The sequence below is a fragment of the Lithobates pipiens genome, unplaced genomic scaffold (assembly GCF_037356315.1).
Source record: "Lithobates pipiens isolate NorthernLeopardFrog02 unplaced genomic scaffold, aLitPip1_a1.2 Scaffold_8, whole genome shotgun sequence".
NCBI lineage: Eukaryota > Metazoa > Chordata > Amphibia > Anura > Ranidae > Lithobates > Lithobates pipiens.
Genome location: NW_027507903.1, coordinates 511,178,202 through 511,194,455, shown reverse-complemented (window position 1 = coordinate 511,194,455; position 16,254 = coordinate 511,178,202). Strand labels below are relative to the sequence as shown.

At 43.2% G+C, this 16,254-nt stretch overlaps 1 protein-coding gene across 6 annotated transcripts in view; it reads left to right on the top strand.

Moving 5' to 3' along the window:
* Positions 1 to 16,254, top strand: part of PRR5 (proline rich 5) — a 192,953-nt gene that overhangs the window by 154,689 nt on the left and 22,010 nt on the right. For all 6 annotated transcript variants that reach the window (XM_077469373.1, XM_077469378.1, XM_077469377.1 and 3 more), the window contains 2 exons: positions 2,607 to 2,698; positions 5,144 to 5,284. In XM_077469373.1, the coding sequence (XP_077325499.1) occupies positions 2,607 to 2,698; positions 5,144 to 5,284 (233 nt within the window). The remainder of the gene's footprint in view (positions 1 to 2,606; positions 2,699 to 5,143; positions 5,285 to 16,254) is intronic.

Genomic DNA, 16,254 nt, shown 5'->3' with positions numbered 1-16,254 from the left:
GCCGACACGAGAGCAGATCATCTGTAATCTTCTGTAACACTACATGCTTTATGACAAATCATCCTAATGTGAGTTTTATACTTGGTTTTAACTAATAAAGAGGCTGACTAAGACAGAGAGCACTATCAGTTTGTTTTATTTTATGCATCATCGGGTTACCAGCCTGCCTCTGAGGTTTCGGAGTTGGATATCCCTTGTGGGTTTACCCTCATTTAACCCTTGCTGGACACCGTGCATTTGACCATCCTGTTGATACAGGGGTCAATACCCTGAGGTGAGAGACTTGATTTGTTATTGGTGGTGGAAGTTATCACCTCAGGTGACTGACGGTTCCCACTTTCACACTACTTATTGGAATTTCTCTACTATTTAATTGGGGAGCTGGTTTATCCTTTTTTGGAAATTTTGTGGTTGTGCGGCACCTTTTCTTTGTATATCATCTGCTGAGGTGATGTGAAATATTCTTCTGGTGTTCAGCTAGTGGCCCCTTTTCATTTTGTTTTGATTTTGTATTTATTTTTATTTCCTGCTTTTTGCTGTGCTGACTGAGCACTAAAAACCTGACTCCCAAAAACAGGGGTGCCCAACCTTTTGAAGAGCGAGGGCCACTTAAGCGACTTGGTAACTGGTTGTGGGCCACAATGAGTGGAGCAGGTGGATGACAGGTCCATATCCACTCTGGACACCGCCCACTCTGCTCTATGGGCCCTCCAATCTGCCCAAATGGAAGGGGACGGATCCCCTTCTGTTTTTGTTAGCAGATCAGATTGGGGGTAGGTGGGTCTAAACGGCCACAAGTCCGTTTACATCTGTTTCTCCATAAAGGTGAATGGAGGGTCTGATTGGGTGGGACAGATTGTGTCAAAGGGGCCTAAGGCTGCTTTCACACTGATGCGCTGTGGTTTACCCACATCGAGGGTGCAGTGCAGTGCGCTTGTGGCTTTCCTGCGGGTTAACTGCACTTTACCATAGACTTCTATTATATCCTGTAGGTGTGGCTCACTTTATGAAAGAGCAACAAACCTGCAGGCAAGAACAGAAGTCTATGGCTCAGTGTAGGTAACCCTGTGCTGCACCTGTGGATCAGCTTGAAAGCAGCCCAGTAACCACTGCAGAACAAATATGCCCATATATGCACTGTGATTTTAGTAATAAACGTACCATTAATAACAGTCTTCCATTTAGGCATCACCTGATGTTGCTTTCCCAGGCAGAGTGCATTTGGTATCACTCCCCCTGTGACAGGAGATGGCACTATACAGGAAGTATGGGCTTCTGCAGCCACAGCTTGCTTCCTCTACCACCAGCTTTGTGATGTGCTCTGGGATGGCGGGTCGGCAACCCACAATCTGGGCTTACCAACCCGCCATCCCAGAGCAGGAGGTCGCGGGCCACATGTGGCCCCGAGCCACTGATTGGGCACCCCTGCCCTGAAATGAGAGAAATCCTACATTTGGCAGTTGTCACCAGAATAGTTGTAATCATTAAAAGCTTTGCCTTTTACTTGTTAACAAATAAGCAATTTTAGTTATTTAACATTTTATGTCCTAAAGGTCACCAGGACAAACCGCATACAATAAAGGAAATAAAAACGTAACAGAGGTTTTAATTTTTCCCTATTTTATCCCAAACTGATATTTCATTATGGTAGATGATGGAGAGTATTGTGTAAAAAAAAACTCTTTGCTCCAGTATGGACAGATTCTCGCCCTCCTGTAGGGTCTCTCTTGGCAAGGCCAGATAAGACACAGTGAGAATAGTAAAGGTGCACATGCTTAGTTCTGGTCTCTATTGCTGGAGAGAACAGTTGCTTGTTTAGCTGAGCTTTACAGGTCACATGATATGACATCACACATTTGGGTCTGTATACAGATCCTAAATGACAGCCCAGTTCCTCCCTACTCCTCCATGGCCAGTAACTAAAAAAGAACACAGTGGGTAGGATGTCACATCTTGATTGATGGATGATCCATCTCCCATAACAGCATGAGGACACAGGGTGTAGTGGAAATCTCCTCCTACCTGAACACTCAGCACTCGGGCAAACCCTTTGGTTTATCACGTGGCCATGGTGTACAGATCAGTCAAAAAGGTATATAGTGGCAGTATTTTAATGTAAAAAGAAGATTTATACATTGTGGGCATGGGGAGGGAGGGGGCATAGGGGCGCAGGTGAACTATTTTCACATTACTGGGTTTAGTAACATGTTAAGGGGTTGCCTAATCATTTTGATGTCAGCCCTTGTAAGTCTTTGTAGCTCCTTCTACTTTCCAGCTTCTGAGACATGCAGTTGCAGTATCATAAATGATCTAAAGCCTAACCGCCTAGTCCTGTCATGTCAATATATATGCAAGTTAAAGCCCCATACACACTATCAGATTTTCTGCTGATTTTTTCCTTCAGGTTTACCAAAACCATGTAGTAGAAGGGCCTACCTGATTGCATACAAATTGAAACTCCTAAGGTTTGACCTCATATTATATGGTTTTGGTAAATCTGAAGGAAAAACTCAGCAGAAAAACTGATAGTGTGTATGGGGCTTTAAGTGGACTATGAAAAGGTAACCTATTTTTGCTCACAAGCCCTTCTTATTTGTGTGTTTCAGGTCAGAAACTTCTCGACTCATTAGCTGAGACTTGGGATTTCTTTTTCAGTGATGTCTTGCCAATGCTCCAGGCCATTTTCTACCCTGTCCAGGTACACAGCCTTCACCCTGCCTGCCCTCCACCTTTTAGTACCCTCAATAGATTATCCTTTATTTGTAATCAAAATAACGTGGGCATGCATAGTAGTATGTACATTGTTCTTTTTGCTAACCCTCTCTTCAGCTAAGATCTTTGAAATGTCTGTTGAGAAGTCCTCAAGCTAGGCATCTTGTTGGATGTTGAGTGTCTGAAAGAAGGACAGTTCTTGCTGCCCAGATGAACTGATCACATTCTGTACTTCCAGTTTCTGCAGAATTATAGGGAAATGAAAGGGGGAGTTCTATTGGTGCTATAGACTGCAAGATTAGTTTCTCTTCCAGAAACTTTTATCATCAGACAGGGATGTATCTAGATTCTTTAAGACCAGAGACACTCCTGGATACCTAAATTTAAATGTTGTGAGCCTTGTAACCAGGGCCGTCTTTAATATTGATTGGACCCTGGGCAAAAATTTTCTGGGGGGGCCCCCCATGCAATTTCCCTCTCCACCTGCTCTGAGACATACAATAAATAACAGCTAGACTTAAAATCAGTTTACTGTATCAGATCAGGCAGCGATTGCGATTGGTTGCCAGCAGCTATAGTATTTCATTACTGCGTACTGACTGGTTGCTAGGGGTTACAGCACACATTACGGCTCATTGATTAGTTGCTAGAGGTTACAGCACATCATCTCCTCGCAGCAGGGGAGCATGATATACATATGAATGCCGCCTTCATTTACACATCATTGCCGCAGGCCGCCGCTATTTACATATAAATGCCGGTTAGTTACATGTAAACACAGGGTCTGCAGGTGAGTCATCTGCACACAACAATAGGGCAGAGCTGGGCAGCATTAGTACCAGCACAGGACTAAAACTTTAAGGGACAAGTGAATTTAAACCTGGATAGTTGGCAAGTATGAGGCACCTGTTATGGGCCCTACAACAATGCCAGGGCCCAGGGCAGCTTCCCCTTTTGCCCTGCTTTAAAGACGGCTCTGCTTGTAACATAGCAAAAAGTGTACGTCCCCCAAATAATACCTTCTCTCTTGCTTTCCTTCCTTTTTTTCCTTTCCTTCCTGTGGTCTTTTTACTTCTTGTTTTTGCTTGCACTTTACTTCCATTCATTCTCTGGCCCTTTACTGACAGTGATTCCACACCCAAGAATCCAAACTCACAAATGGTCCTCCAAATGTTCTTTTATACTGCACTATAATTAAGCCGTACAGAAGTAAACTGATATTTAAAGTGTTGTAAACAATATTTTTTTTAAACAATTAACATGTTATACTTATCTGATCTGTGCAACGGTATTGCAAAGAGCAGCCTCGAACCTCCTCTTCTGAAGTCCCCAGATGCTCTAGGTTCCTCCTCTTTTCAATGCACCACCATAGGAAGCTGCTTCAATTGGCATGCAAAGTGCAGCTCGGTCAAGCCCACCATTCCCTCCTCACAGGATTTGATTAACAACTGCAGGTGACATGTCATGTAAGGAGAGAAAGAGGAGAGCACAGCTACAGCCGGCCACAGTGCTGGATCGAAATAGAAATCATGTAATTATGGGGGGGGGGGGGGGTGTGTGTACAACAGGTGATGCTTGTTTTACCTTAATGCAGGGAATGCATTAAGATAAAAGTGTCCTGTCTGTACAACTATTTTAAAGCGGAGTTCCGCTGATTTATTTAATATTTTTTAAAAGTCAGCAGCTACAAATACTGTAGCTGCTGACTTTTAAAATAAGGACATTAACCTGTCCAGGGAGCCCACAATGTCAGCACCCAAAGCCGATCTATCCCTCGGCTGTCAGGTGTTGCCACCGCCGTCCTTGCGGCTTCACTTCCTTGTTCCCTACTGCACATGCTCGACTCGTGCTGCGCTATCCCACTGGTCCCTGCTGTGTTCTGGGACCCGTGTGCATCCCAGAGGACAGCGGGGGGGTGATGTAGATGCCCGGAAGTGGGAGCAAAATACCTATTAGACAGGTATCTGCTCCCCCCTGAAAGGTGTCAAATGTAACACCAGAGGGAGGAGGAACCGGAAAAGTGGAAGTTCCATTTTTGGGTGGAACTCCGCTTTAAGTATGGCTTTTGTTGGATTAAAAAATCCTCTTCACAAATTGAAATAGAATGTATGGACCAAAGTTTATGAACCAAAGTTTAGCAAAGATTTCTGTTTGTTTAGAGGTCCAGTCATCTACTGCATTGCGGTAGAAGACCTGGGACACAGGGACTAGAAATCCCTCTGGCATCAGGTTTGTTAACAAGGAGAACTATGTACATGAGAATGACAAGGGTCCAAGTGTCTTATTAAGATTCACTGGTAAAACCTTAGTAGCAATCTAGGCTGCCTTGATGGGTCATTTCCTAAGGCCAAAGCAATGTACAGAAAAGAATTGGCCATTTGAGCTACCCTGAGGAACAAGTTTTTAAAGTTTGTTTTATTCTTCTTTCCAGGGGAAGGAACCCTCCATCCGACAGCTGGCTCTGCTACACTTTAGAAACATAATAACCCTAAATCTGAAATTGGATGATGCCTTATCCCGGCCGCGAGCTCGTGTACCTCCTTCCATTATTCAGATGCTGCTAATACTTCAGGTACACAAAATAAAGGGGCAAAGACATAAACAGTTTTCTTAAAGTACAACTAAAGGCTCCTGGATGACTGTCTGAAGGGCCAATTCTAGTTAATATGTGATGCACAAGAATCATAAAGTGAACAAAACACTTCCTTTACCATCCCTGACTGAGCCAAATCCTCTTTCTTGTGTCTTACATGCTCTCCATCCCAGACACTGCAGCTCACAATGCTGCAGTGTCTCAGCAACAGAGGCAGTGCTACCAACCCAGAAAGCAGTGAGCAAGAGTAGCTGTGGCCAGATGTTGATTGACAAATTACAGGCCTGTAAATCAGAAGTGACAATGCTGATGGCTATGTCCCCTGAAACTTCTCATCCCACTGTAGTGCAAGCAGGCACATCCTTTGAGAATGATAACTCTGCTCTGCATTCACGAGCAGTGCAGCGTCATTGCCACAATATCACAGTAACCTGTATTAGCTATTTGTTGCACTTTTTTTAGGAAACTAATAAAAAAAATGTAAATGCAGATGCATTTATAAAATTATATATAGCACTTACAGAACACATATAATAAAGTGCTGCAGCACATATATTTGGGGGGCATAGTTATTCTTTAGTTATATTTACTGAAGAGAAATGTGTATGTTGTACACAATTTAAATTATTGCTCTGAATAGCTTATAAGCAATTTCAGGTAGCGTGCCCTTTCTCTTTTATTCATATTACTGGTTTACATTAAAGACTTCCAGAAAAAAGTAAGTACAATATATAGTGTGTGTGTGTAAATGACACTTTGCTACAATGTAAAGTAGTGATTGCACAGCTTGTATAACAGTGTAAATTTGCTGTCCCCTCAAAATAACTCAACACAGCCATTAATGTCTAAACCTCTGGCAACTAAAGTGAGTACACCCCTAAGTGAAAATGTCCAAATTGAGCTCAAAGTGTCAATATTTTGTGTGGCCACCATTATTTTCCAGCATTGCCTTAACCCTCTTGGGCATGGAGTTCACCAGAGCTTCACAGGTTGCCACTGGAGTCCTCTTGCACTCCTCCATGACGACATCACAGAGCTGGTGGATGTTAGAGACCTTGCGCTATTCCACCTTTCGTTTGAAGATGCCCCACAGATGCTCAATAGGGTTTAGGTCTGGAGACAAGCTTGGCCAGTCCATCACCTTTACCCTCAGCTTCTTTAGCAAGGCAGTGTTCATCTTGGAGGTGTGTTTGGGGGTCGTTATTATGTTGGAAAACTCCCAGTCTCCGAAGGAACGGGATCATGCTTTGCTTCAGTATGTCAACTCGAAGAGCTGTAGATCCCCAGTTCCGGCAGCACTCATGCAGCCCCAGACTATGACACTCCCACCACCATGCTTGGCTGTAGGCAAGACAGACTTGTCTTTGTTCTCTTCACTTGGTTGCCGCCACACACGCTGGATACCATCTGAACCAAATACATACTTATCAGACCACAGGACATGGTTCCTGTAATCCATGTCCTTAGTCTGCTTGTCTTCAGCAAACTGTTTGCAGGCTTTCTTCTGCATCATCTTTAGAAGAGGTTTCCTTCTGGAACGACAGCCATGCAGACCAATTTGATGCAGTGTGTGGCCTATGGTCACAGCACTGATAGGCTGACCCCCCCACCTCTTTAACCTCTGCAGCAATTCTGGCAGCACTCATACATCTGTCTCCCAAAGACAACATATGGATATGACGCTGAGCACGTCCACTCCATGTCTTTGGTCGACCATGGTGAGGTCTGTTCTGAGTGAAACCTGGCCTGTTAAACTGCTGTATGGTCTTGTCCACTGTGCTGCAGCTCAGTTTCAGGGTCTTGGCAATCTTCTTATAGCCTAGGCCCTCTTTATGTAGAGCAACAATTCTTTTTTTTATATCCTCAGAGAGTTCTTTGCCATGAGGTGCCATGTTGAACTTCCAGCGACCGGTATGGGAGAGTGAGCACAATAACACTAAATTTAGCACACCTGCTCCCCATTCACACCTGTGACCTTCTAACACTAACGATTCACATGACACCGGGGTGGGAAAATGGCTAATTGGGCCCAATTTGGACATTTTCACTTAGGGGTGTACTCATTTTTGTTGCCAGCAGTTTAATCCCTTGCCGCCGAGCGTACGCAGATGTGCATACTCGGCTTTCGGGGGTTATACCGGGATGATGCCTGCAGGTACCGTTTTTTAGAGCCAGAGATCGGCTTTCTAGCTATAACAACCGATGTGGCTAAAAGCTGCTCGGCTGTTATACCGGAGGAGCGGGAGGGGACGCCCTCCTGCCCCCTCCTGCCACACTTACCAGGGGTTCCGTTCCATCGGGATCCCCGATCAACAAACCGCCGCTTCTGGCGGCTAGGGACAGACTGGATTGGGGCTTCATTACAGTCACCTGATCGTAAACACAGAAGCGACATCATGATGTCACTTCCCGTTTACTCGGCTGCCAATGGTACCAGTTTAAAAAAAAAAAATACAGTATTCAGAATCGCCGAAAATGGCGATCTGAATACTTTAAAGTGCAAAGGAGGGATCAAGGGTCTTTTAGACCCCCGATCCCTCCATAAAGAATACCTGTCAACACCTATTACTGTCACAAGGGATGTTTACATTCCTTGTGACAGCAATAAAGTGATAATTTTTTTTTAAATTTTAAAATAAATAAGAATTTTTTTTTAAAGCGCCCCGTTACCGTGAGCTTGCACAGCAAAGAAAACGCATATGGAAATCGCGCCCGCATATGTAAACAGTGTTCAAATCACACATGTGAGGTATCGCCACGATCGTCAGAGCGAGAACAATAATTCTAACACTAGAACTTCTCTGTAACTCTAACCTGGTAACCGTAGAAAAAAATTTAAAGCATCACCTATGGTGATTTTTAGGTACCGTCATTTGTTGTCATTCCACGAGTGCTTGCAATTATAAAGCGTGACATCTTTGGTATCTATTTACTCGGCGTAACATCTTCTTTCACATTATATAAAAATATTGGGCTAACTTTACTGTTTCGTTTTTTTTTTAATTCATGAAAGTTTCCCTTTTCCCAAAAAGCTGCGTTTAAAACACCACTGCACAAATACCGTGTGACATAAAATATTGCAACAATCGCCATTTCATTCTCTAGATTCTTTGCTAAAAAATATATATGGAAAACAGAGGAACGCCGCGCTTGAGAAAGAAATTAAACCAGAAACTAAAGAAAGGAGCAGCAACCCAAATGTTATACTACATTTGGCATAAGAGAAAAAAAAGGAGTGGGTTGCGCTACAAAAAATAACTAAACTCAAAAAAATAAAAAAATATAACCATGTGAAACAACAAAGTTTGAACTTAGTGGTGTGTTTGTCGCATGCCAGAAAAGGATTAGAATGCGACAAAAAAGGGACTATCTAATAAAGATAGAAAATACTAAATCAGTGAAAATAGCAGATACCTCTTAGTGTGGTTATACACAGAATACCCTTAGTAGGAGTGAATGATCAAATAAATGTGGGATAATGCAAGCAAACCTTTGCTGATAAAACCCAAACGTGTAAAAAGAATATATTACACCAATGATACCTAAAGATTGGAATCGTATTGGGTATCAGAAAATATATGTGGTGAAAATAAAAATTACATTAAGTAATATTCATATAAGGTGAACCTGCAAAAAAAACTGTATAACATCCAAAAAATCTGTTGTCTTAAAACAATAATGAAATAATGTGGCATCCAATGGTCCGTTATCTCATAACATTAGTGAAACATGAATATGGAAATTGTTTGAGAACATAATGAGAATGGAACAATGTTCAAAGAGTCCATATACAGTCTCTATTTGCAAGGTTTCCCACAGTGAAGTAGTGACAGTAGAGATATCAAACACGAACGTGACTTGTGCTCAGCCTCCACCAATGATATTATTGCCGCTTACCAGAAACGAATGGTTCCTTATTACAGAGAACCATATAAAACAGTTGACTAATTCCCCAGTCCAGGGCCTGCACGGATGAAATGTGAGGGACTTCAGAGCCCGCTCGTCTCTCGATACACTCCCGTTCGTGGATTTACATAGAAGGCAATGAGACTCACAATAGTGTAAAACCCAAAAGTAACTTTAATCGAACGTAAGAGACAAATGCACACTTACAAAAATGACGATTAAAACGATCGTTACAGCAAAACCGAGCCGGCCGGTCTCGGTTAGCGCCCGAAAACACGTCCTATCGTGACGAAACGCGTAGGGAGGAGGAGCGACGTCCTGATGCCACCATCTCGTGTTGTATGTTTTCGGTGTAACGGGCGCTAACCGAGACCGGCCGGCTCGGTTTTGCTGTAACGATCGTTTTAATCGTCATTTCTGTAAGTGTGCATTTGTCTCTTACGTTCGATTAAAGTTACTTTTGGGTTTTACACTATTGTGAGTCTCATTGCCTTCTATGTAAATCCACGAACGGGAGTGTATCGAGAGACGAGCGGGCTCTGAAGTCCCTCACATTTCATCCGTGCAGGCCCTGGACTGGGGAATTAGTCAACTGTTTTATATGGTTCTCTGTAATAAGGAACCATTCGTTTCTGGTAAGCGGCAATAATATCATTGGTGGAGGCTGAGCACAAGTCACGTTCGTGTTTGATATCTCTACTGTCACTACTTCACTGTGGGAAACCTTGCAAATAGAGACTGTATATGGACTCTTTGAACATTGTTCCATTCTCATTATGTTCTCAAACAATTTCCATATTCATGTTTCACTAATGTTATGAGATAACGGACCATTGGATGCCACATTATTTCATTATTGTTTTAAGACAACAGATTTTTTGAATGTTATACAGTTTTTTTTGCAGGTTCACCTTATATGAATATTACTTAATGTAATTTTTATTTTCACCACATATATTTTCTGATACCCAATACGATTCCAATCTTTAGGTATCATTGGTGTAATATATTCTTTTTACACGTTTGGGTTTTATCAGCAAAGGTTTGCTTGCATTATCCCACATTTATTTGATCATTCACTCCTACTAAGGGTATTCTGTGTATAACCACACTAAGAGGTACCGTATATACTCGAGTATAAGCCGAGATTTTCAGCCTCTTTTTTGAGGCTGAAAGTGCCCCCCTCGGCTTATACTCGAGTCATCGCTGTCTGCCCGCTCGATCAGCGTGTCGAGCAGACAGACAGCGGCCATTCTGATTCAAAAGCCGCGCCTCCGGCTCCGCCTTCGCCTGTGATAGGCGGAACACTGAATTTCCCAGCAGCCTGTGTTCCGCCTATCACGGGCATCCGCTCATCCTCGTACTACGGACGAGGATGATACGACGTCCGTGATAGGCGGAACACAGGCTGCTGGGAAATTCAGTGTTCCGCCTATCACAGGCGAAGGAGGAGGCGCGGCTTTTGAATTTTACAATGGCCGCCGACGAAGAGGGCACGGGACGGAGGCAAGGCAACGCACGGCACGGGACAGGACGGGACGGGACGGGACGGGACGGGACGAAGGCAAGGCACGACACGGGACGGAGGCTCGGGACAAAGGCTCGGGACACAGGTAGGCTGGACACACACACACACACACACACACACACACACACACACACACACACACACACACACACACACACACACACACACACACGGATGGAGACACACACACACGGATGGATGGATGGATGGATGGAGACACACACACACACAGGGATGGATGGATGGATGGATACACACACACACAGGGATGGATGGAGACACACACACACAGGGATGGATGGATGGATGGATGGAGACACACACACACAGGGATGGATGGATGGATGGATGGAGACACACACACACAGGGATGGATGGATGGATGGACACACACACACACAGGGATGGATGGACGGACACACAGGGATGGACGGACACACAGGGATGGACGGACACACAGGGATGGACGGACACACACACAGGGATGGACAGGCATGTCTCACCCTCGGCTTATACACGAGTCAATAAGTTTGCCAGTTTTTTTGGGGGTAAATTGGGGGCCTCGGCTTATATTCGGGTCGGCCTATACTCGAGTATATACGGTATCTGCTATTTTCACTGATTTAGTATTTTCTATCTTTATTAGATAGTCCCTTTTTTGTCGCATTCTAATCCTTTTCTGGCATGCGACAAACACACCACTAAGTTCAAACTTTGTTGTTTCACATGGTTATATTTTTTTATTTTTTTGAGTTTAGTTATTTTTTGTAGCGCAACCCACTCCTTTTTTTTCTCTTATAAAAAATATATATGTTTGGGGGTTCTAAGTAATTTTCTAGCAAAAAATACGGATTTTAACTTGTAAACACCAAATGTCAAGGCTTAGTCATGAAAGAGTTAAACATTAATGGCTGTGTGTTGAGTTATTTTGAGGAGACAGCACATTTACACTGTTATACAAGCTATACACTCACTAATTTACATAGCATGTAGCAAAGCGTCATTTCTTTAGCGTTGTCACATGAAAAGATATAATAACATTTTTACATATTCGTTTTAAATAGAGTTTAAAAAGTTTAGAATACAATTTGGGTTATTATTGCACTCTGTGTCCACATTCAGGTAATTTTCCCTAATGCCCCGTACACACGATCAGAAATTCGGCCAGCAAAAGACCGATGAGAGCTTTTGGTCGGAAAAATGCGATCGTGTGTATGCGCCATCGGACTTTTGCTGGCCGAGTTTGATGCCGAGTGTCTAATTGCTATGTATGCTGGCCCAGCTTCTCCACCCCTTTACTCACCTCCTTACATAACCTTTTAAGTAACGGTCAGTAGAGCAGTAAAGGAGAATACTAATAAGGGGGCTTTTACAGGTAAATAACATAAAATATGTTAAATACACATATAATCATAAGGGAAAATTGCTATTGAAATGACTGGTTTAGCAACAGGTTCTCTTTACGATATCTTTGACTTCTAATAGCTGAGTGCTGTATTACTGATATTTCTGGTTAAACACTTACCCACAAGTGCTGGGTAATTAAATTGATCAATGTCTATTCAAATTGAATATGAGTCATTGAAATGTTACGCTTGTTTTCTTTGCACTTACTAGTTTAGACAACAGAGGGGTGACAGATAGATTTAAGTACCATTTACCTTACTAGGAATTTCTGGCAAAAAATCCATAAAAATCGCAGTAATTCTTTGCTGATAAAGATTAGAATCTTGACTGCACAGAACAAACACGGCTCCAAGAACAGCGATGTAATCTAGATATACTGTATGTATACACACTGCACCAGGACCTAAGGAAAATCAGAACCAACAAATCTGATTGGCTGACTTATTTTTGATTAAAATTGTGCTAAACCCCCTGCCTGCCATCAGATACCGAGAACATTGTGGTACCCAATTTCTAGTAAACTGTACAGGCAAGAATAACGTTTTAAAATTCTTTTCTACTGTGTCTAAAAGTAAAAAAAAAAATGTTTGATTCTATACTTTAAACTTAAAATAATTTTGGCCTAAAGCTCCGCTCCTGGATCTAAAAAAAAAAAAAAAAAAAAAAAAAAAAAAAGACCCCTGCAGTTGGGCCCCTACACTGCAAGAATTAAAAGCTGTAATACTTACCTTATTCTTTGCGCCAGCAGGCCACCACCGTACTGTGGGATTGGTCGCCTGAAGCCTCTCCTTTTCAGCACTTTGGCCAGAAGTCACACTCTGACATCATCAAGTACAATGCAGGACCGGTAGTCCTGCATTTTATGTGAGGGCCAACCCACAGACCAGAATATTAGAGAAGAGTGTTTGGAAGTCTGGCAGAGCAAGGAATGAGGAAATTATTACAGCTTATTTCCCTACCTCTAGACTTAAAGTGACACTAAACACTGGTTTAAATTAAAAAAAGATTATATTCAAGTAGATATTCTTAACTCATAAATGTGCCTTTTATTGCCGTCAGCCTCCTTCTAATTATTTTTTTTTTGCTGCTGTGATCTGACTTCCTGTTGGAGGGTGGCTACGTTTGTTTCTCAGGGTACCACTGTATGTAGGAATGTAGTCGCCCTCTCTCACTCATTCCTGAGATAGACTATGGGCTTTGTAGTGGGCATAGAGCAATGCACGTGATGGCAGCTAACGTGCACTGTTTGTTCCAAAAAAACAGGAATGGTAACAGGGGTAAAAGGAGAGGTTTGGAAGCTTATGGAGGATGTTACAAGGGGGCATAAATACACGGTAAAGCCTCATACATACGATCTGATTTTTGTACAAAGGGCGTCGGCCGAGAATTTGTGTTGCATACACACGGCAGGACTTTTTGAGCCAACTTTCACCAAATCATGTGGTTTTTTCTGCTCTTTACCGCCATCTTTGGTCAACTTCTGTATTGTTGTCTGATCTTTTGCATTGGTTCTGAACATGCCTGTTTGTACTTTGTACAAAAGTCCTATGGTTTTGTGTACACACGATCGGACTTTGCTCCATCGGACTTTTGTTGGCAGAAAGTTTGTCCATTCGCACAGCCAACAAAAGTATGATGAAAACCGAAAAAAGTTTGTCCGATGAAGTGTACACACGGTCGGATGTTGCCTTAAAATAGCTAATTTGCATGTTTGTTGTCAAAAAGTCTGACCGAGTGCCTAGAATTCAGGCACTCGGTGCCCTAAAAGGGATGAACAGGGGGTGGCTGCGGCGGCCATGGATAGATTCAGTCTATGCATGAATCTATCTATGATATATATAGGGGGGTGGCATGACAGAAGTGGCGGTGCCCGTGCAACCTTATTTGATGGGCGTGCCACTGGTTTAATGTCTTTTTATATCTATACACAAATGGTTTACCTTATATTTCTATTTTAAACTGAATGTGTTGTTTTATGAGGTGAGGGTTTAGATATACTTTAACCACTTCAGATCCGCGCTATTGCCAAATGACGGCATTAGCGCGGACCTACATTTTCAGGACTACGTCTATTGACGTCGTCCTGGTTACGAGCGGCCTGCGCGCCCCCTGAGGGGCGCGCGCGGCGCGCTCTGTGATCGGCGAGTCCGTGAGACTCGCCTGATCACCGATCCGTGTAAGGGGTCGATCCCGACCCCTTATCACGTGATCAGCTGTCAGCCAATGACAGCTGATCATGTGATAGAACGGAGCCGGTAATCGGCTATTATTCCTCCTCGCGCTGACAGCGCGAGGAGAGAAAAAAAAAGCCGATCACCGGCGGCCGTGATCGGGACATCAGTCCCGATCACGGCCATCAATACATGTGCCCACCTGCCACCTGCCTGTGCCCACCTGCCTCCCGCAGTGCCATCCTGAAGTAAAATAAAAGAAAAAGTAAGTGCCCCCCGTCAGTGCCCCCTGTCAGTGCCCATAGTGCCCACAGTGCCACCCACAGTGCCACCCACAGTGCCACCCACAGTGCCACCCACAGTGCCACCCACAGTGCCAGTGCCACCCACAGTGCCACCCAATCTGCCTCAAAGGTGCTGCACCCCAGTGCCGCCCATCAGTGCCCAGCAGTGCCGCCCATCAGTGCCCAGCAGTGCCGCCCATCAGTGCCCAGCAGTGCCACCTATCAGAGCCACCTATCAGTGCCACCTATCAGTGCCCATCAGTCCCATCTATCTGTGGTACCTATCAGTGCCCATCCGTGCCACCCTTCCGTGCCACTTATCCGTGCCACCCATCCGTGCCATCTTATCTGTGCCCATCTTTGCCCATCAGTGCCGCCTTATCTGTGCCCATCGGTGCCGCCTTATCTGTGCCTATTAGTGCCGCCTTAACTATGCCTATCAGTGCCCACCAGTGCAGCCCATCAGTGCCCACCAATGCAGCCCATCAGTGCCCACCAATGCAGCCCATCAGTGCCCACCAATGCAGCCTATCAGTGCCGCCTAATCAGCGCACTTCAATGAAGGAGAAAAATGACCCGTTTGCAAAATTTTATAACAAACTATTAAAACATGATTTTTTTTTTTTTTTTTTTTTGCATCTTTTTTTGTTTGTTTAGCAAAAAATAAAACTCCGAGCTGTAACTAAATACCACCAAAAGAAAGCTCTATTTGTGGGAAAAAAATGATAAAAATTTCATTTGGGTACAGTGTTGTATGCCCGCGCAATTGTCACTCAAAGTGCATCAGCGCTGAAAGCTGAAAATTGGTCTGGGACTGAGGGGGGTTTAAGTGCCCAGTAAGCAAGTGGTTAAGAACCTTTAATTGATCCATCCAATAACATGACAATCTGTACTCATATGATGTCAATAATCATCAAAGTATTTGTGATAGAGAAAGCTAAATATTTCCTGGAAGTTCTTTGCAGCTATTGTGAAGAAGCAGCGGATTTTTTCACAGTGCATTTTCTGTTCCTTTTGGCGATTATAAATCATGAACTCGCAGTACGACATCTATAGTGTTATACAAAACCCCTCGGTGTCGCTCATCATGTGATCTCGGATAATGAATTACATCTGTGAGAAGTGGGCAGGGGAGTACTGGGGGGATTTTGCCAATGTTTCTGAGAGGTGCAGAAAGGGATTCATACTGCTTCTCGTATTATTTTATATGGAACCATCCGCATACTTTATTCACTATAGTTATTACAGTACTGGAACACAAGTACAAAAGTTTGTGTTGCCTTCTTTTTAATGATACATTTTATTTTCATAATTTTTTATTTAGATATTTTTGAAAAATCTCTATGAATATAAGTAAGGTTGTTTTCTAAGTAAAACGATGCTTGCTCATTCACACTTCCACTATGGATATAGCCCCCCTTTCCCTGGCTATTCCAGGTTGAGTCATAATAACCAATGCATAGGGTCTTCTTTGGCCTTTGGTTTCTATTGTTTGTCGGACACTCAGTAAAACAGACTAAATAGGAACATGGTTGGTTAATGTTCTTGGCAATTTCAAGTCTTATTATTCATTTTTCTTTTCTGTTCTCTTATTTTATGCTGTTTATTTAATGTTATTTTAATTGCCAGTTTTCTTATCTGGATTTTTCTTTG